This window comes from Netta rufina (assembly GCF_964035555.1).
Source record: "Netta rufina genome assembly, chromosome: 12".
Lineage (NCBI taxonomy): Eukaryota > Metazoa > Chordata > Aves > Anseriformes > Anatidae > Netta > Netta rufina.
The window spans coordinates 2006747-2028955 of NC_140135.1; the positions used below are offsets into that span (position 1 = coordinate 2006747).

Genomic DNA, 22209 nt, shown 5'->3' on the forward strand with positions numbered 1-22209 from the left:
GCCCAGCCACATCCCAGACCCCCAAAGCTGGTCTGGCTCCCCTGGGGAACAGAGGGAGTCAGGGAAGAGATGCTGGAGGCACAAGGCTGGGACCTGAGGCCAAATCCTGGAGGATCCAGGTCTCAGGTTCCAGTTCAGGCTCATCTCTAACTTTGGTACAGTCTGCTCCACCTGCCCAAAAACAAGAGAAAAAAAAAAAAAAAGAAAAAGGAAAGAAAGGGAGACAAAGAAAGCACTTTGTTGGCTTCAGGAAATCTGAGCAGAAATTGTTTCAATATATTTACTAAGTCTGTTTTGAAAGAAATGTGCAATAACATCACTGTTACGGATACACAGGCTCTATAACAAGACTTCTAGCTTCCTTGGAAAGTCAGTAAAGGAAATGTGGTTACCTATCCCCCCCATGTGCCCGCCCCCCGCCCAAGCTAATCAGATCTTTTAAAAATGACAAGCGAAAAGAAGGATCACCTACTCTGCTATGAAATAACTGTGCCAGCAGCACGATACCTTGGGAAATAAAAATTTCTGCCCATGCAATATAATGCTTTTCTATGTGCTCTAGATATTGAGCTGAAAAGTGAAGAGTCATCCCCAAAATGTTCTACGTTTATCAACATATGTACTATCCACACAGGTTCATCAACTTCCAACCCATCAATCTTCTTCAGACTCCGCAAAATGAGTAATACAACGGGATTATCAATTTGAGATGAAAATAACATGATGCCTAAACCCAACACCACTATAACTTCCAAATGATCTGTGAGAAGAAGAGTCCTGACCCAATGACTATAGGCAGGACTGATCCTGCACGGCTACAAATTGCATACATGCGAACCCTCCCAGCTGAATAACAGAGGTTGTCCCAAAAGCATTGAGATAAAGCCTAATCCAAAGCCTGCTGATGTCAGGGGGGAGACCCCTGTTGACTACCGTGCTCGCAGGGCTGTTTTGGCCATCTCTGGTACCTGGCTGAACCCCAACGCTGCAGTGTGACCCCGCTCCCCTCCGCCAGGAGGATCTGCAGCTGCACTGTGTTGCTGGACTCCAGCACAACCCCACACCAAGGGAACCAGGAGAGAAACTCCCGTGTGTGAACAGAGATGCAACGTGGTTTTCTTCACTGACTGAATGAGAGGTGGCCACAATCTAGCAAAGGCGAAGCTCATATGGTACAGCCTTTATGAGCTGTATCCATAAAAATACTTACAAACTGTGTCTAATAAAAGTTGGGTTTTCCAGGTTAGAAAATCCCTTAGATCACAGCTGTGACAAATGACATGTGCAGTGTTGATGAGCAATGACAAAGTTTCCATACACAGTCTGGGTTTTGTATGCAATCCCTTGAACCTATGGGAGATCTCAATGGGATAAAACTGCCCAGTAAATACAGGCTACAGAATTGGGCTCTGTAACCTTTTAAATAACTGGTGAGTTACTAAATCAACAGCAACGGAAAAGAAGTGGTGTTTCTTTAGAAGAAGGCAGAGCACGCTGCGCTCTCACCTGCCCTGCTTGGATGCGTGCTCTCACCCCGGGCTGTTCGTGCTCTCATGCAGCTATTAGCTCTGCTTCTGAAAGGTTTGAATACTGCCACACAAGAACTAAAAATCTCCACTGTCGTCTCTCAAAGAGTTAAACGAACAATATTAAAATACCATCTTCTGTCACATTTAAAGGCAGTTGGATATGTTTTTTTTCCTCTATATTTATATATACAGAGTTCTGATCTAGAAAAACCAATACAATAAACCATTTTACGTTTAAAAACAGGCAGTCTTTGGTGACGCAAAGGCAGAGGTTTTCTTTGTTACCTTCTGCCTATTTCACTCTGTCTCATAAAGTGAATATTATTGGCACTGTCAGAAAGTTCGAGATACTGCTCCACAGACAAAACAAAATATCCATCATAGCCTTGTACCCGCCCAGTGCTTAGAAGCTGCTGTTTCTCTCCGTCTGTCCATGCCCTAATCCCTTCTTCCCCTTCCTGCAGCCGTCTCTGCTCCTTAGTCCAGGCCTGAGTCACAGCTCTCTGCCTGGCTATCTCTAAGACATGGTTCTTTTCTTCTTCTACTGTTGTTCCATACCGAACGTTAAAGCACAGTGCGCCGTGCTGGAGCTGTATGTCAGCGAAGCGTCTAGTCCTCCCATTGATCACGGAAGTCATCTGTGACACTGTGACGTTGATGCCATTCTCCAGGATGCGTCGTCCTCCGGTGTTGCCAATTAGGGCCAAATCTTCCTCCAGAGACCCCAACTTGATAAAGTAGTGCGTGTCTCGGCCCTCTATGGTGAAGTGCAGGTTCTCCAGATAGTGAGCGTTGTTGAGTATGGCAGCGATGCGCCGGCTGTCCTCATTGGCCACACCGATAATGTCCGCTGTCACTATACCATCCTTGATAGCAAATTTGATGCCTTTCCCAAACACTGAAGGAATAGCTGCAAACCTTGGTTGCTTCACGCTCTCATAGCACTTGCCTTCACTATAACTGGGTGTCATAGGAAGTTGATCCAAGGATATAAAGTTTCGGAGTTGTTTTTGTAGCTCACACTGAATACCAAGGATAGTCTGGAAAAGAAAACACAAACAAAGTTTGCAGGAGAGGAATCTTGTAGTTCTTCATGGTGTGTCACAGTTCCTACCAATATCTTAGCTTCTTAAAATGGATCTCCAATTCTTTCACAAAACATCTTGTGCATCTACAGAGCCTGGGTATTTGCACAGGCTTTCTAATCACCTATCACTTTCTGTCTCTTGGACTCTTTAGTTTCTAGAAAACAAGTGGAAAACATGTTTATCACAAATGCTGTTCTCACTCTTATCCTTCCTTTTTTCTTCCTCCCCTTCTTGAATTGTCACTCTAATGGCTGGACTTTCAACTTATAGGCAAGGGGAAACCTGAATTCAAAACTGTACTCTCTCACATGATTCTAGGCAAATCACTAGGTCTCTGTGTGTCTCGTTATGTCTTCTGTAAAACAGCAGAAGCAGTTTTATAGCCAATTCTTTAAGGAAATCAAGCTGTGAAGGTCTCAGGACACTAGAACAATAGGAACAAGGGAAGTTCATCAGATCTGTAGATCTTCCTCTCCATTGTGGCAAAGAAATCTTCCTCCAACTGTCTATTTGTCTTTTTACAGTATACCTATCACAATAATCTTCCTGTGCCTTTGTAATAGCTCCTTTAATATCTCAGTGATAATTTTACCTGGACATGCTCCTAAATTTGGAACCAGCTCTGACTCTCCAGCCCTCTGCACACTGTGCAGTCATCTCTGAATGGGAAAAGAAGCGCACTATATGCTGCTGATGTGAACTCACAGCTATTTATACTTCCTTTTCCTGACTACATTAGAGGAAGGCATCTTTTCTCTCCTTTGTAAAATTATACCTCTGTGTTAACAGATGCTCTTATGGTTAAATGCAAAACATGAACACCTTCTCAGAACATCCATAGTTGGTCTTGTTGCAGTCACATTGATTGCTAGACCCTGTAAGCTGCTGCATGTCTCTTCTTAGTGAAAACAAGCTCTGGGATTTGAGTTTTACAGACTCCTCCTCAAATCCACAGCAAGGTTTCTGTTTTCCTGCAAAGGCTATGCAGAGAAACAGACTTGTAAAGCTGTTTCTACTCTTGGTGATTTTGGCTTCTTTGCTCTCTATGGCTTCTTTGCTATCAAAGACAAAAACTTGGTGTTTTAATTCTTTAATTCCATAAAATTTTGCAGTTCAATTTGTGCACAAACGTTTTATCATTTTGCTTTGAAGTTTCTTCACTGTGTTCCTAGAAGTTTCTCTTTAAAACTCGAATCTGATGCCAGTAAATAATGCATAGTTAGACTATTATTTGCCTTGTCTATCATGTTGAAAAAACAGTTACATTGTTTCCTTGTTAATCAGCATTTTCTAACCAAATTGCTCACTTCAGAAATAGAAGCAGTTGAACAGAGTTTATGCTAACCTTTCCAGGATCCCACTCTTGGGTTTTTGTTTGAAGCTGTAGAAGTTCATATGTTGTCTCCAAAGCTTCTATCTCCGGTTTTGGGAACCCAGGTAGTACATTGTGCAACTGGAAACCAAACAGCTCTAGCCAACTTCCAATATCTACAAAATAAATAAATAAGTAAATAAATAAATAAATATTCAGGCAATGAGACATATAAATCCTAGAAAAAGTGCGTGTAGTTTACAGAAATTCAAGCTATTCAGAAATAATGATTTCACATCAATTTTTGTTTTTAGTACTCGTTATAGCATTTATTTTAGAAAACAAATTATCTGATTACAAAGCATAGCAATACTCTAATCGATTGTGTACCCGCTTCCTACTTATAATGGAAAAAAATTAGAATTATGCTGCCTCCATTCTTCCCCCATTTTTAGCACTTAGAAAAGAAGCAGATGAAGCTATTAATTATTTTACTGATTACCAGAAGACTATAAAAACAGATGAAGCTCTGTAAGTTGTTAGCTATCAAAGAAATAACTTTAATATATCTAAGACTAGAGCCAAATACTAACTTTGGATGTATATAAAGGATTTCTGGAGGATTAAATCCATACCAGAATCTGACCAAAACCTGTATTTTTGTAAGAAATGTGTTACTTTTACCTGTTGTATACTTAGCGACATCTTGGATCCTGCCAACTGGGTAGTTATTTTCAAATGAGTAGAGATTAAATGGTTGTGGGACAGCATTCAGGTGTTTCCATATGTGATGGTTTGGAGTTGTCCACCGACCAGCAATGACATCATAGTCCCGCTGGCCCAGATGAACCAATTTAGTGAGAGAATCATAGAGCCCTCCATGAAAACCAATGATAACCTGGAAATCTGGATTAGTGTCCTGGTAGATCTCTCCATATGGTGTGTACAAAATTTCTTTTATAACTTGTCCCCGACTGCTAAACACTGCTAGTGGTGTTCCAGTGTTATCACAAGCAACATAATATTCTTCCCCACTGCTTAATTCCATTGCAATGAGATGACCTTGAAGATCATAATATAGGGATGTTATTTCTGAGCTAGTATGATTGTACAAGTGAGTAACTCGTATTGGGTTGGAGAGATCAGCATAAAAGAACTGTAGGTGTTGTCCCAGGCTTGATTTACTTGCAACTCGTCTTCCAAGACCATCATAGCAGTATTGCACAGTCCAGCCAGACACTTTGTTGTATGCTTTGTTCAACAGACCATTAGAGTTGTACTCAAAGATCTCATTGCCTCTTTGCCTGAGAAAACCATCTTCATCCATTTTATATTGAATTTCTCCAAGTCTGGTAATGCGATCTCTAAGATCGTATCTCAGAGGAGTGAGGCGTGCGCTGTTTCCATGGCTCAGCAAATTTATGTTGCCATTAAGGTCATAGCTGTAGCGCCACTGGGTTTTATCATTCACAGACACAGTCTGAAGTTGACCATCAGCATCATACTCGTAAAAATACCTAGTTATGTTGGCATCCACACCTACGCGTGTATCGCAGATCACCATACGACCCATATTATCATACTGAATGGTCATCCAGTAGGCAATAGACTTTAGAATTTCATACTGTACTTCGATCACCTGACCGTTGGCACTAAAAATTTTCGTATGTTTCATCACAGTGGTGGTTATAACTTGGTTTAAATCATAATTAATCACACTGAATTTCCCAAATTGTTCTGTCCTGCCAGAGACATCAACGTAACGGTACAGATCAATGGGCAGAGGTGTCTCATTTATCATGGCCTGCATACTTGTGACACGGAAATTGTTGTAGCTGTAGTCAAATCTGGCATTTACAAGCCCTTCTTCACTAAACCTGAAGATCTGGCGACTGATAAGTGGACCTGTCCACAAGAAACAGAGGAAAGAGGAAAAGCAAGAAAAGAAATGAATTATGTCCATAGTACACTTCACAGAATAAGCACAGAAAAGCTATGAACTCAAATATACCCTTGCCTCATTGCTACTTGACTGTCTCAGACAGTACATTAACTAAGAGTATGTTTGATTATTCTCTCACAAACCTTTATTAATGTTTGCTCTACAAAATATTTGTATTTTATTAACATTTGTTTAAATGAATGCTATTTTATTCATAATTATGATTCCTTTTTACTTACAAGATAATTCTAAACTGAATTTATTTTACATGGTGATTTCCTTCCTCATATAAATAGTCCTTTTGAATTTATGTTACATTTTGGTATAAACAGGGAAACTTACAAACACAAACAATAAACCAACTTGATTTAGTATTTAGCAAATATCCACACAGTGGAATAAAAACAATCAAACATTGTAAGCGCTATTCCAAACCAAGCAGTAAAAAGAAAACTGTATTTCAAACTGGACAGCTATATATGCCCATGGACTCAGACATAGACATATATACACATTTTTTTCTATTGAAACATAAAAAATAAGAAGACATAAAAATAATGGAATTTCATGCCAGGTAAGTGCAGGATCAGAACCAAAAACTTTAGCAAAGTAGTTATAGTTACACAAACCTGTTTGCCTGTATCTGATGGTACAGATGAACCCATCATGCATTAAGTGTATGGTTTTAATAACCCCAGAAGATTCCTCATAGGTAAATGTGACCTGAGTAGTATCGTAAAGGATCTCGGAAAGCCGGGATTGCTTGGTGTACTTGTAAAGGACCCTGCGACCTGTCCCGGGATACAATGTTTGCAGGAGCCGTCCGTCTCTGGTGATGTCCTGGATGAAAGCTGCAGTGCTGTCCGGTGGGGTGTAGATGTTGCGGTAGTACCCAACAGACAGCATGGTCTGCAAGGCATGGCGCACCATGCTGGGCATGGTGACCGAAAGCAGGTAGTCTGACTGGTCGTACTCGAAGATGTAGCGGCGCTGGCTGTGCAACAGGAGCATCACGGACTGCAATCAAACAGGAAGGGCAGTGTAAGTGGTTGATCAAGCAAATTATTATTCATTCATCTGGTGAGTGCCTGAAGATTAAGGAAATGCTGAAACAACCACCCACTCTTGTAGGTTGCTCTTACTGTCTGTGTAACTGCGGGTAAAGCTTTCAGCTTCGGCAGACCTGGCCAGCAACGCAAGGTGGCATAAAGCAGAAGGAGAATGATAATAAGGCTAGAGGTAAGGACCCCCAAACTAGAAGGCAGATGTGGCTCTCAGTGGCGTTTCAGCCTCATGCTGACTTGCCATGTTGCTTTGAAATATTTAGGTCATCCTCCCAGGAAGCTAAAACAGAGGGAACCACTTCTTCAATCACAGGTAGAGCATCTGTACCAACAGATGTTTCTACAGGAGGTGGAAAGGCAAACCATACAGTGGTGTGTTTGTGGTGTTTAGCTTTTATTGGTATTCTGCATAGCTCTAGCACAGACCTACCCCTTCTTCTGTATGTCTTCTATGAAAGACCACCCCAGAGGCCCCAGTATCCCTGTGCTTAGAGAAGGTTCTCTCTCTGTTTTTTAATGTTTAAAAAGAATAAATTTTCTACACAGGTACTAGATATTTTGCCCCAGGTTGGTTAATTGTGGCCAGTCAATGAAATATGTTTTTCTTTCCCCCCCTTTTTTTTTTTTTTTTGGCAGATGAGTATGCAAGCATGGCAAGCAAGCATTTTTCTTTGCAAGTGTTTCTGTTTGGGTTCTGTAAACCTCTCCACCAGTCCCGTGCAAGGTCACAGCATGCAGCATACAACGCTGCTGGTGAACAGTCACTGTTGAAACAAGCAGAATGAAAGCACAGAGTGAAAATGTATGGGAGAACTTTGTAGCCTTCCTGCAGCCCTGATGAGTGGCCTGGATGTTTCAGAGCGCTGCGCATCCTTGCTCCAGTGCCTGATCTCAAATGGAGAGTATATTCTGAGCAGTTCTGAGCTCATGGCCCTGTAAGCAAATTTGTTGGTCTTTTCTAAACTGAGACACCATGCAAAACAAAGTTTTACAAGGAATGTGTGATTGTGCTTTTTCATAGAGCATTGGGAAAAGAAATCAGGAAAAAGGCTTTTTAAAAAAGAAAATTATTTTTTCCTTTTTACCTCCAAACTCCTCTGTGGGAAGAAAATACCAAGAGCTCAGCCCTGTGATGTGTTAAGTAACTTTGTTTGTAAGGCACTGTGCTCTGACAAATAACCAGAGTGCTCATTCAGAGGAGAGAAAACAGCTAAGCCCAGACCAGACTCTCTTGCCCCCCGACTTGTAAGGTGTGTGCCCTCCTGCCCTTGCTGATGGGCACCCACCACCTGCTTGCCAGCCCAGGAGCCCCAACACATCCCAATGTGTGCCAACAGACCTAGACACCAAGCTTTTTTCTGATCGCTTTACTGCTGGTCTGCCAAGCACTTCTAACACACATGGAGTTTATTTTAGCTTCACCTTCAGTCAACAGTCCCCAGACTGCAGTAAACCATGGGCTGAACTCTCTCCTAGCACTGATGTGATGCTGCTCTCTATATACTGCTCCCGGGCCTATTTTTAAACTGTCTGCCATTGACAGAGTATGAATAACAAGATCAGAAACATCTCTAATATAATTTTAGTGCCCCTGTGTGCCATTTTACAGCACTTTGTGGCTTTTCCACTTTTGTCCAGGATAGTAAAAGGCTAGACAGTAGAAGGGTTGGAGACTTACTGTCCTATCTAGCCTATTAGGGACACTATAAAGAGAAAACAAAATTAATTCCCTATTCATCCTGATAATATTACAATAGATTTTTGCACTATCTGCACAAATTGGATCCTAATCATTTTAGAGGATTTCAGAGGGGAGCTGGTAAAACATCCATGTTATAAGAACAGCCAAAGCCTGATCAGCCACGTAATGACTGATGCGACGACACCAAAGCCAGTGCCAAGAACTGGGGGCTCTCCTGGGAACACGCAACTGCTGGGCACGGCCACTAGATGTCATTTCTGTCCAACACACGCACACAGCTGCTCAGCGAGTTTGTCTGGAGGTAAACAGCGGGATTTGGGATGTAAACTGGAAGTATTCAGGTTTTATAACGCCATCAGCTAATTGAGGAGAGCGACCAAATCAAGAGAAGCCCAATGTCATCAGTGAGAATTAATTCCAGTACTACCATTACAGGGCTCTTGAAAACTTACTGGGACTAACCCTGGAAGGAGAGCTTTTAGAAGACATACAATTAACTCATCGAGTGGTAATAAATGGAAAAGTAAATAACTAGGAGTTGGAAGCAAACTATATAATTGATTTTTTGATAAAAGGAATTATTGGGTCTTATGAGGTTTCAGACAACATTACATAATTAACACAACGAGCTATTGACTTTAATGGGCTACAAAATGATATCTCAATGTCTAATTTTGACAGTGAATTCATCTTTCTTTGGCACAAGTAACAAATTGTGAGGAAAGCACATTAAATAGCTGGGAGATTATGTCTATAGTGTGTATGGCTTTCAATAATTTAGTGACAAGTTACAGTATAAGTCAAGCCTGCTGCTACCTGAGCCAGTAGTCTTTTGTCATTTGCTCCTACAAGATCAGGATTTGTCCACTTGTGCAGAATTCCAGAATGACAGGTTTAAATCATATGACTTTATTTATAAGCTCATCATAAACTATGAGCAAGCAAAGTGGTTGGAAAGATAAAAAGCATACATCTTTCCAAAATTACGGTCCATTAGGCCCGAAGAAAAAATAAAAGATTCCAAAAGGCACGTTGCCAAATATTTGAAAGCTGTGCTAAATGCCTGTTTACTTGCAATCTGAAGAAGAGCATACAGACAAAAGGAGCCCTGACAAACTTATCTGAACTAAACTTCTGAAGCTTCCAGGGTTTGCCAATCTTGTTAACAAGTGAAAGAACCATACTGCATGCAGACAAGGAAGGAATCATATTTTTATGCATCACATTTTTTTCTCTGGGTTAGATTTAATTTTTTTTTGAGGATCAGGCTTAAATACATTCAAAATAAGTATAGCAAAGTTTATCTTAAAAGTACACATTTGGAACTTTTATATATCGAACTAACTTCAAAGTCACTGGATTCCTTGTGTGTAACACCCTCTATCAGTTTTACCTCACCTACCCCCTCCTATCCTTTCCCTGTGGTTAACAGGTTCAGAAAAATGTTCTGCAAACTCAGGGTATAATGGATAGTCACAGATGTTGCTATTTAAAAAAAAAAGTTTTGAAGGACACTGTTTGAATATAATTTCACACTTAGTTCTGGAAGCTTTAAAATACAGATTGGCTTTTTGGATTTGAGAGACAAAATAACAAATGAGATGCTTGTACAGACAAATGAGATGCTGTTTCTGAGACTGTACAGCATTTATGCTGTCATTTCATGACCACACACATAACTGAAAATTAGAACACTCAGGTAATTTAGACATGAAGTCACTATAAAAGCAGGGCAATAACTCATTTCATATTAGTTTATGGGTTTTCCCCCAAATGGGCATCATAAATACTAAAGTAATTTGTCTCCTCGAAGGATTAGTCCATTTCTTACAGCATAGCACCGAACAAGTGCTAGCTTGCACTCACTGGTGCATAATTTTGGCTTAAAAGAAGTGTGTTTTGGGGGATGAAACAGTTCCGTTTTGATGACTTATTTCTTTGACTATTTTTATTTACTACAGAATGGCAAAACATTTTTCAGTAGTTGGTTGTGTCCTTTGTTCACTTGCACTTGGAGTGGGACAAAGAAGTCTTCTTACCTACCGATTGAACAGATCTGAGCTGCTAATAACTTTCTTCAGAATTAAATTATGACAGGTTTGAAGTGATGACTATAGGTCTAAGCACCTCCAGACACATTTTTCTCTGGTTATTGTAATTGTATGCATTTTCTATAAATCTTATATACTCTTATGATATAATCTTATATAATCTTATGATATAGCATCATAACATAACTCACAATATAGTATCTCTTAGTATCTGCATAAAGAACAAATATTCTTGCCTTGGTAAAATAATCTACTTCTAAAATGACTTACCTTTTCTAAATACGTGTAACTCCATATTTTGCCATCTGCCCATGTTCTGGAAATTATGTTCCCACTTGGATCATACTCCATTTTCTCAGTCCAGGTTCCTCTTTGGATGTAGGTCACTAATCCAGAGTGTGAATAAGTGATATTGACCTCATTGTATTTGCTGATGGGTGACCACAAAACTGGGCGGCCTGTCTGGTCATACATAATCCGAAGAGTGAATTTTCGATGATCATCATAAATCTTTCCTGTTCTGGTTACATGATCGAAATCAATGGAGAGCAGATTTCTATTGTGGGCCTAAACACAAGATACAGGAAGGTAAGAAGACAATGTACCTTAATTACATATGACAGAAACATTTCTGTGTCAGCTCTAATCAAAATATGCAATGGCTTAACAGTAGGACTGAGAATTTAGGGCATACTAAAGGAGAACATTCATACATAGAAGAACATTCAGATGGGAAACAGGAGGACCAAGAAACAAAATGTTGTTTGCATTCAGTGTTGCATCATATAGCTGGATGCTTTCTATATCCACACACTAAACTTTCATTGCCACTCTTCTTTTCCTAAGATTTTCTTCTTTTTTCTCAAAAGTGATCTATAGACAGACTGTTTGATTCCAGTCAAAGATGTGTAGTTAAACCCCAAAATTAACAGAATTAATCCTAACTCACCTTCTCTCTCTTAGGCTCCATTAATATCAATAGGTCAGCTGCTGCTGTGGGATAGCCCATGCTAGGTTGCATACTGATGCCGAAGAGGGAAGAGTTGTGCTTGGAGCTCCCAAAAACCCTACTCACCAGTGTCCTCACACTTCTTCCCAAAAGCAGCCTACTCCCAGAGCTTGTGAAAGGCAGTGGCAGAAGTGCCTGCTGCCAGCCGTACTCCTTGCTGCAGGTCTCGGAGCATATTTGGGACCTGCAGCATTTGCTAACCTCATCGTGTCCTTTGGCAAGGGAACAGGTTGACTGCTTCGACCTGCTAGTGCTTGTGGTTCAAAATTTTCGATTAGAAATGAAGCTCAAAGCTGAGCCATATTTCTGAAGACAAAATATGCTTACCCAGTGCTTTCATCATTCAGTCACTGGGCAGTCACTCTTAAACTCCATTTAAATCCAAGCTATAATTTAGAAAGCCATAAAACATTGTTCACTGACTTGTCTTTTTCAGATCAATGCCCAATGTGCTCATTGTATTAATGGACTGAGTTTTATCTAATCACTTGTATTAGTCTATTCCAATTAATACATTCCTTACAGCAGAAATGATGTTAGTTCAGGTGTTAGCGCTGTACAACACAGTGCTTGCTCCTTCCTGAGACCTGGAGGCATAGCAGTAAAGTAAATGGTTAAGAATACCTGTTTAATAATTCAAGCTGTGATCATATGGTGGTTGTGATTAGAAAGAACATTTTTTTTCTTTCCTCTTTCTGTTTTTAGATACAAAATAATCTGAAAATCTAGAAGAAGCAGGTGTTCTTTCTTCAACTACCATTCCTGCGGTTTTTTATACATACATGTCTAACTCTAATACTGTTCATTTACAATAGCTGTAAAATACCTACATACCCCTGTAGACTGCTGTAACTATTACAATTTATGCTCTAATGATAGTTAAGGAGCCCAAGTAAAATGTGATGTTCAGCTCAACTATATTTGCTTGTATACAGTCTGATGGATTAGTTTATGATAATATATTTCTTTGCAAACTTATTGCAATTTCTGAAAAAACAAAACAACAAAAAAAATCAGTCCTCTTGGTGGTAAAATAACTCAGAAGCAAGCAGAAGATACACCCTGCCTCATATTCATTTGCTGTCTATGTACATATTTAATGTTCTTATTGCTATTATTATTATTGCCATAGTATACAGCTAGGAGAAAAGAAAGTCTTGAATACAAATTGCTTGCAATCTAATTTTCAGGAATGAGATAACGAATATGAATGAAAATCACACAGAGGCAGAATTAGCAGTAAAGAGGATAGCAGCAGTATTTAAAGGCTCACACAGTTAAAATAAGGTTTTTGGGGACATCATTATTTCCTTTATATTCCATATTTTATGTCTCATTTGTTTACTTTCTTATATTAGATTTAAGTTCAATTTAGCACCCTTCTTAAGACAAGATGCAATGACACATGGGTAGCAGGCTGCATTTCAATGCTGTCATTGAAATGCTGATTTCAAATCCCAGTGGCTTCTTAGAGATGGCTCCTCCAATGTACATGCAAGTCAGTAAGGAGCCCCTGTGAGAGACTGGAGCTCATGTGCTCAGTTACAAGCCAGTAAAAACTGGTTCTGAAAGCAATATTGGTTCAAAATTTCAGCTGACAAAAATAGGGAGAAAATTCAGCTGACTTCAATAATAATTTTAGTAGTTCATAAAAAGATATATCTATTATTTATTTTAAACACTCTTTGGCTCTACTTCCATTGCTTTTATGGCCAGAAATTTTGCAGATGTAAATAAACACATAAATGTGCACTTCGCTTGACTTTCATTCTCAAATGTAAACTGTCTAAAATGTGAAATCAGATGAGCTGATTGTATATTTCCCTGTCTGTGTTTTGACTTGAGTCAATGTAAACTGATACACAGTGGCTGAGGATTTGACCCTATCATTAGAACTTGCTACAAGGCTGGTAAATAAAAGGAGATAATTTGCTAAATATGATAATAAACAAAGCTGTCAAAGCCTATATCTACAGGACTTCTGACTTGAATTGAGGCCAATGATTTGCTTCCATTTTTGTTATTTAAAAAAAAAAAAAAAAGGTAAAAACAAGTAAGACTGGCCAAGCATTCAAGTTTTCAATTTTGTAGATACTCAGTTATAAAACCTGGATAGCATCCAACACCAAGTTCCTCTAAGTTATGCAAGAGACAGGAGGGAGCAGAGCTGAATTCCAATCAGTATATTACTATGCATCATGCTCATTGATTTTAACAACAGCTTTGCTTCATTTTTAGAAGTCAATTAAAATAGCAGTTCAATTGATAAAAAAGAAATCTTGTTAGATTAAGATTGATGTTAAAATGCCTGATTGTACATAGATTTATTATTAATATAAAATGCATACATGCCTACAGACTGTTTTATATACTTTCTGGAAGCGCCAGGGCTGGCAGTTCTGCACTTAAAGGAAAACTGATTAATTCCTGTTTCCCACATTGATTTAGATACTGAGATAAAGTTAGATGTCTCTTCTAGCATTTCCGTTAACTTACTCATTTCTGTTCTATTTAAAGAGTAGGAAATTCACACCATGCAAAAGTTCCACTCTTTAAAATACAATGTTTACAGCATTAATCAGAACATGCTAACAGTGGCCTCTATCCAAAAATTGTATGCATTTTATACTAATACAGTGACATGACTTTAAAATGGTTGTTAATTGCAATTAAGAATTAAAAATGTGAGGAACTAGCAGAGAAAGAAAAGCTTTCGTCTTTTCAACTAGGTCATCCTTCATCTCACTCCCAGTTACCTGCCTTCTAATTTATACCTCTTAGCATTCAAAGCCATTTGTTTCAGTGATGGTATCAGGACTGATCTTTAAGTGACATCTTTAAACTAGATTTCTACCTTTTTTCCCCAGAAAACTCTTCCATTGTGCTTTTTTTTTTTTTTTCTTTCTTCTTTTTTTCCTCCTTTAACTAAGGGCTCCTAAAAGTCTGCTCATTTCCACTGAGAACTGGTCCAATCCCCTTTACATACATTTTCAAAGTTCAGCATAGTTCTTTCTGCCCTACATTGCAAGCTTTCTAACACACGTCCTATTGGGCCAATTATGGCATATTAAGTGCTTAACAATTTTATTTCTAAAATATAACTCGCTATAAGTTTTCAGAAGGTATCACTAGAACCTTATCCAGGATAAGGGCTGCTATTGATGCTACATCTTTTTTCCCAGTAGTACTCAAGGATTCGTCAACAGCAAGCATTAAATCCCTTTCATTATTGGCTTACTCATTCAAACAGAGTATAAGATGGTATTTTTGCTCCTGATGTACTGCATATTTCTTCTAATAACCAAGTCACCAAGGAAAGACAGTGTCTCTAGGTACATCCTGCTGCTCCTTTGTTTTCCTTCCCAGCTAGACTGCTCCAACTCCTTACACCTTCACCTGCTCCCCACTCCATCAGCATCAGCATCCCATGCAAACATTTCATCTTCCTAAAGCTGAACTCTGGGACACACATATCTCACCTACTATCCAAGGTCCTTTTTATTGGCAACAGCAGCAAATCCATTTGTCCCTTTCTCTTGTGCTTATTTGCATGGTGTATCCCATGCACAGAATATTTCTCCTTTCCACTACAAAATCCTCACATAATGTTGTCCCACCATCCTTTGTTCCAGGGGGTTGGAAAACACTGTAATGTTGGCAAGCTGACGTCCTTCTGGGTAGGCAAGAACACTCCATAAAGCTCCTTTGATCGTGGTAGGTATGAAGGTTGGTTTCTTTCTGGTAGGTACCAAAAGAAACTTATAATTTACAGAAATAACAATGCAATGATCAACTCCTGTGATCTAGCAGACACCTTTGAAAGGACAGAGAATATAGGACAAAGGCACGCCAAAGTCATTCCTACACTGCATACCCTTGCTGGATGGAAAGTGAAGGGGGAGGAGGAGGAGTGCACGAGGGCTTTTATGCACCAGCAGACTGACCCAGAGGCAGGTCAATCAGCAGAGCTTTGCATAGCTTCAGGTTTGCAATATTTCACTGAACATTTTATGCCTTCAGCCAGAATCCATCTAATCCTGACTAACTTGTGAATTTCCTCCCTATTTTTTTTTTGGCAGGTAATACTAAGCATCGTGCAGAAGCAAGTGAAAATGAGTTAAAAGATCTGGCAATCAATTTCAACAACAGAAAATATAAACTGCATAACAGGAAAACTGCAGGATGAAGTACTTTAAAATGTAACTGTGATGAACAACTTGGCCCTGGCAAGGTAAGCAGAATAGATGACTGACTATGACCTTTCCATTTAAGACTTTTATTCTGCAAGACCCTTAAAAAGTATGCACCGTACAGTTACTTAAGCATAAAATCATACAGAAGTCAATTGATTAGGTAAAGTGAACCGCGGAGGTCACAGCTTTAATCCTGCCATTTTAACAACACATCTTTGCTATTGTAATAAGTTCAGCAACCTCTCTGGACAGGGCTAAATGTGTGTGAACTAGGATAGAAAGGAGGCAGTCAGAGGATGGGAAAGAAAAAACACATAGAGCTTTTTCGCACTTGCAAGATCCTCGTAAAGTAATTGTGACTGCCAAGTCTGAAAGATGTCCTTTCAAATGGTTTCTTTACACGTGGTAATCAGTCTGGCCATATCATCCAAGCCTTGGGTTTCTGATTGATAAGCACAGTTGAAAACCAAACTGACACACTTTTAAAATAAAAAATACATGAGATATGATAACCAAAAAGAAATCCAAAGATTTAAATAACTATCTCTGTATTTTCAGAGCTAACAGATGTACCTTCAGAGATAATACTTATCCAGACCTGATGTAGTTAATAATGCAATATTTTAAAGGCCCAAATTCGCATCTGTACTACTGGTACAGACATTTTATGGAGTATTCATGTGAAAAACAGAACGGATTTCATAAAAAAACCTGTTCTGCAAGGTAGCAGTCTCTTTGAGCCTTAGTGTTACCTAATTAAATGCTGAATGTTGACCATCTGTCTTTGTAATCTGTGATTTCTCCTGAAAATAAATATAAACCACATATGCACTGTTAAAATCATTCTTATTAGAGCCATACAGTAACCCAGCCAGAGGGAGTGAGGGTGTCTGAACATGTGTGGTGAAGGGCAGAATCCACAGCCTGTCTGGATACATGTGGAGGCTCTGAAATACCATGGCTTGCAGGAGATGCCGTGGCCCAACCACCCAAGGTGTGCCCCAGGAGATCCTCTCTGCACTGGGCAGAGGCTGGCACCTGTTATTCACCGCAGCACAAAGAGGGTAGTTAGATCTGAGAGGCAGAATCTGGCTCCAAGTCTGCTGCTGTGCTGCAGTAACTATGCATTGTCCTTTGCTCACAGCTTGTCCCAAAGACATAATTAAGTTCTTAGTTGAAAAAGAAGAGGAAGAAAAAAAAGTAATTATGTCTTGAGGTCAAGTCTAACAACTAAAATCAAACAGAGATCAAACATCCTGTCGAGTGTTGGAGGAGTTTGGTTTTGAAATTCATGGCTAGGACCCACCATTGATACAAACTTTCCATCGCACTTCTTACAAAGTAGAACATTTCAACCCAATTTTAGTTCAATGGCTTTCAAAGGGAATGCTGCACTTTACACAAGAGGAAGCCTTACCCTTAGCCTTCTCTCAAACGTGGAGATATTGCCTTTGGTCTGCTCCCTCCTTTGCCTCCATTCAATGAGGTTTGAGTTATGCTCTCCAGGAAGGGAGATATTGCACTTCCCCAGAGTGGGGCTGATGACTCCTGCTAGGATATGAGGCTCCGTGTTAAGTGTGATTTCCATTCCGCTGGCAAAGGTGACTCTCAGAGACCCATCTAGGCTGACCCGGTAGATATTCTGCATGTTATCTGTCAAAAAACAACAACCCAAAACAGGGAACAGAAAATTTCAGATCTCCAGCTTTATGAAGCAAACGTCAGGTGCAATGTCAAGCCTTCTTTGCCCCTTGTTTGCCTGATCACTGACCAAACAGCAACAGCAGTGTCATTTTTGGAACCTGGAGGTCTTCATGTGTCTTAAAAGCTTTTTATTACATTTGTCCTGATGATTTACATTGTGAAAGTTCCCTGCAGGAGGACTGAAGAGTTTTTGCTTTTAGCCTAACAGTACATAAACTCACGGGCTGGGTTTTGATCACAGATACTCTGATGATTTTAACATGTTAGGATCTGTTAACAGAATAGCTCACTGCTTGAATGAATGTAAGGGGTTTCTGAGATCAATCAGGAAAACTGTTTTCAAAATGTCTTAAGATGATGGCCAGTCTGCTGTTCTGCCACTTTTCCCAATATCCCTGTACTGAAACTTTCACCCATTCCCCATTAGCAGCAGGACCCTGAGGCAGAGGCGCAGTGCCAGCCAGCCATGAGCCCATGGGCTGGTGTGAGAGATGCACTAGGAGAGAGCCAGTTGTTGGCAGAAAATCGAATGGCCCAGCAAGGGTGGCACAGCAGGCAGCTCCAGAGGCTCAGCACTATGCTGCAGAGGGCAGCTGGGACAACAGCTTATTCCTCCTCCAAACACTGCCAGAATCACACTGAGGGTCCACAGCAGGTCTCCAGTGAAATGATGCAAAGCCACACTGCCACCATACGCTTCCTGCCTCTTGCCTGTGCACTGTAATGCCTTCACTGCAGGCACAGCTCTGCCACACTGCCTTGCATTTGGCACAGGAAAGGGACGTGCACACAGGAGGCTATTGTGGCTCAGCTGCCAGGGGGCACTTTATGAATCTGCATGTTTAGGGTTAAGGGACAAAGCCTTTAAAATATAACTGAACACCTACCAGCTAGCGACTTTTTTTTTAGTGATATTAAGGAAAAGTATCTTTTTCTTAGCTGTTGCACACCAGCTGAAGTAATTGGGCCAGATCTTCAGGCGCGAATATATGGACAACAGTTGGGTATGTCAGAAAGTGAAGATAATGGATATTGCATTAAAAGAGACTTTTTGACTCAGAGGTAAGGATAAAATGTCTGTTGTTTGTTCACAGATTGCTTCACAGTAGTTTTACAGAGATATGGAAATATGCAAACTATATAAATTCATAAATAGGATAGGTATAATAACAACTATAGCTGTTCATTTCTGGTGCTGCTGGTAGTGTGCTAGCTCACTGTTCTGAGACACAAAGCAGTAATATCCCTTCTTTGAGAAGCTTTGCATTTAAGACAAACACAATTGGGCAGTCAGCAGATGATGCAGAGAGCAGGTGGGATCACTTGGAGAAATACTAACAAGTGATACTGCAATATAATATAATTCTTTCCATTTATTCAGTGTTGTCTCTGCAATGCAGTAGTGAAAAGGGATGAGTGAGTATCTTGTGAGTTCTTCCTATTTTTTCCTCATAGAACTAAAGCTGAGAATGATAAACATCGGTGAATTGCTCCAAGTTACAAAGCAGACCTTCTCTGTAGCAGGCCTGCAAGAAATGCAGACCTATTTCCCAGCACCAGCTCCCAAAGCTTCTTCCCTTCTTGCTGAACAACGCACTTGCTACAGAAAAATTAACATAGAGGAAAAAACAGATCGATTAAATTATGTAAACTCAAAACTTAGGGGATGAATCTGCACAATCTGAAGGAAGACGCTGTGGCACTTCCATTAGGCAGAGAGCAAGTTCTTCTCAAAAGATCCAGTACACCAGCAGACTGAAGCTGCCAGGGGTTGAGTTAAAATGACATGTGCACAGGGGTTGAGTTAAAATCTCAGTGCCGAGGCAGCCACCAGCAGACATGGGTCATGCCTTCCTCCTTCCAAGGAGCCAGGTCACAGCATTACCAGAAAGAATTGGAGAGCATGCACAGTGAAGGAGGAAGGCAGGCCACTTTCTTCTATGTTGGGAACAACAAGAAGCAGCTGTCTGCTGAAACAAAAATGGTGTCCAACTGTGTTGGGTCTGTCTGAGCTGGAGTCACCTTTTTCCTGCAGCAGCCCGCACAGTGCTGTGCTCTGCACTCGTAGCTGGAACAGCACTGATATCACTCCAGTGTTGTATCTATTGCTGCGTAGTGCTGGCACAGCATCAGGACTCCTTCCAAGCCCCCAAGAGCCAGCAGGCTGGGGGTGGGCAAGTGATGGGGAGGGGACATTGCTGGGGCAGCTGACCTAAACCAACCAAAGGGATATTCCATAACACCTGATGTCACACTCAGCAATAAAAGGGGGGGCTCTCGTGGGGGACGGTGCTGTTCCTCCTGAACAACCACTATGCGTTTGAGGCCCTGCTTCCCAGGACGTGGCTGAACACCGCTCGCTGATGGGAAGTAGAGAATAATTTTTTCTCTCTCTCTGCTTCCATGCGGACTGATTGTTTCTTTTCTTTCTGTTTTTCCTCCCCATTCCCTTTCCCTTTAATTAAACCTTTCTCATCTCAAACCTTGAGTTCTCTGTGTTGTATTTTCTCCCCCTTCCTCTTTGAGGAGAGGGGGAGTGAGAGAGCGGTTGTGGTGGAGCTCGGCTGCCCACCTGAGTAAAACCACCACACCACCCGCTGCAACTGCCTGGCTAAGGCTAAAACCCAGAGAGAGGGGCAACAACCTCCCCATGCAGGCACCTACACCCAGACAGACCTCCCAAGGACTGAAAGAGCTGCCCAGACCCTCAGTTGCAGGGAACTCCAGAATCTGGAAGTTCCTCTACAGACTGAAGACAGAGATGGGTGTCATGGGTGACAGTGTGCCCAGCTGGACAAATTTTTCGAGCCAAGTTCCCATGCTGCAAGAGGAGCTTAGCAGGCAGCATAGGATCCAGGAATCCAAGTGAGAGACTGATGCATGGCATTGTACTAAAAGAGGGGAGATTTAGATTAGATGTTTGGAGGAAAGTCTTTACTCAGAGGGTAGTGAGGCACTGAACAGGCTGCCCATGGAAGCTGTGGATGCCCCATTCCTGGAGGTGTTCAAGGCCAGGCTGGATGGGGCTCTGGGCAGCCTGAACTGGTGGGAAGTGTCCCTGCCCATGACAGGGGGTTGGAGCTGGATGGGCTTTAAGGTCCCTGCCAACCAAAACCGTTCTGTGATTCTGTGAATTCATGGCATTGGCCAAACAAAGCATTTCACTACTAAAACAACAGTGGAGCAGGGCACTTTTTGGTCAGTATTTCTCAGAATAACAAAGCTCAGTGTATTATGGATCGGTCCAATTCCCCTGAATACCAATGTGGGAAATAGAATGCATCCTTCAGAGATTTTAGTAACTGGAATCTACCAATGGGACTTTTCTAGGAGGAAAAGCATTCACTGGTGGTTTGCTCCTAAAAGGAACACCATGAGAAATGTAAGTAGTATCTAGGTATTTGAACTGAAGCAAGGAAGAAACAAACGAACTAATTTTATTGTCTTTTTGTCAAACAATTAAGAATGCAATGTTTAGAGTTTTAAATATAATTCTAAAGGAAGAAATAACATAAACGCCTTAATTACCTTGTTTTAAGGTATATATTGTAGAGGTAGCTGAGAAGTTTGTGGCCGTGATCACGTTCTCTCGGTTTGAAGTATCAAGTTCCACTCTTGTCAGTTTTTCAACATCACTGTGGAAGCTGCTGACTTCCCCAGTTGGGAATGTCGCATTGGTCAGGTGGCCATCAGAGTCATACCTGCAACACATGATGTTAAAGTGAGCCACGAAAATACATCACTGTTGTCTTGTAGATGCTACTAAAATAAAATAAAAAAAAAAAAAAAAAAAAAAGTGGGGGGGATACTGTCAACACGTTATGAAAAAGTCAGTAAGTAATTCAAAACCTCTGGAGCACTGTTTCTAATGTGTCTCTTCAGTTCCACAGATAAACAGTTTGTTCTTTCTGATGGTTCACAAAGAAAACGATACAGAACAATGGTTGGTGCTTGATACTGTTCCATATTAATGACTCCCATATTCAAAATCTTATTGATCCAAACACATCTTTACTCATCCAAAAGAGCTCACTGATACTGCAGACGTATTTGCATGAGTAAAACCAACCCCTGTTCATAAAATATAAGCCTACTCATGCAGGTAGGAAAGCATAAGTAGGTTTTCACGTTTTATTAACTGTCTCCCCTCACTCACAAAGCATTTCTCAGCTGGTGTATCAACTGGTAAAGCCCTGTTGCCTCCAATGGGGAGCTCTTTCAATTCACATCAGCAGATGAGCTGGCCATGTCTTTCACTTTCATGTGCTGGCATCCTTTCTTTAGGACCCTTGTTTACCCCTAATTACTCATACATAATCTGTATATCACAAAAAGTATTGGTGAACAAAATCAGGAATTTTCTTTTCCACATGATATAAAAAAGAAAAATAGAGCAGCTGTTCCTTTCAAATGAAACAGTGGAGAATGAACCTAGTGAACATCTTGCTTTTTTTTTTTTTTTTTTTTTTTTTGACAAATAAATTCATTAAATGTTAAATACAATACGATCTCTCTCTCTTTCGTCTCTTCCTGCCCTCATATATCACGCGATTTCCTCACATTCCTCCCTCGTGCCATTCTGTGCCAATTGACTGGGCGCCACACCCAGTGATTA

General features: G+C 40.5%; 1 protein-coding gene across 4 annotated transcripts in view; it reads right to left on the reverse strand.

The window, feature by feature from the left end:
- Nucleotides 1–1810: 1810 nt before the first annotated feature.
- The window catches only part of TENM1 (teneurin transmembrane protein 1), a gene marked incomplete at both ends in the record, with an annotated part of 244904 nt that continues 224505 nt past the window's right edge, over nt 1811–22209 (reverse strand). For all 4 annotated transcript variants that reach the window (XM_084293822.1, XM_084293821.1, XM_084293820.1 and 1 more), the window contains 7 exons: nt 1811–2569; nt 3963–4105; nt 4614–5834; nt 6501–6888; nt 10959–11255; nt 17308–17543; nt 21123–21295. In XM_084293822.1, the coding sequence (XP_084149948.1) occupies nt 1811–2569; nt 3963–4105; nt 4614–5834; nt 6501–6888; nt 10959–11255; nt 17308–17543; nt 21123–21295 (3217 nt within the window). The remainder of the gene's footprint in view (nt 2570–3962; nt 4106–4613; nt 5835–6500; nt 6889–10958; nt 11256–17307; nt 17544–21122; nt 21296–22209) is intronic.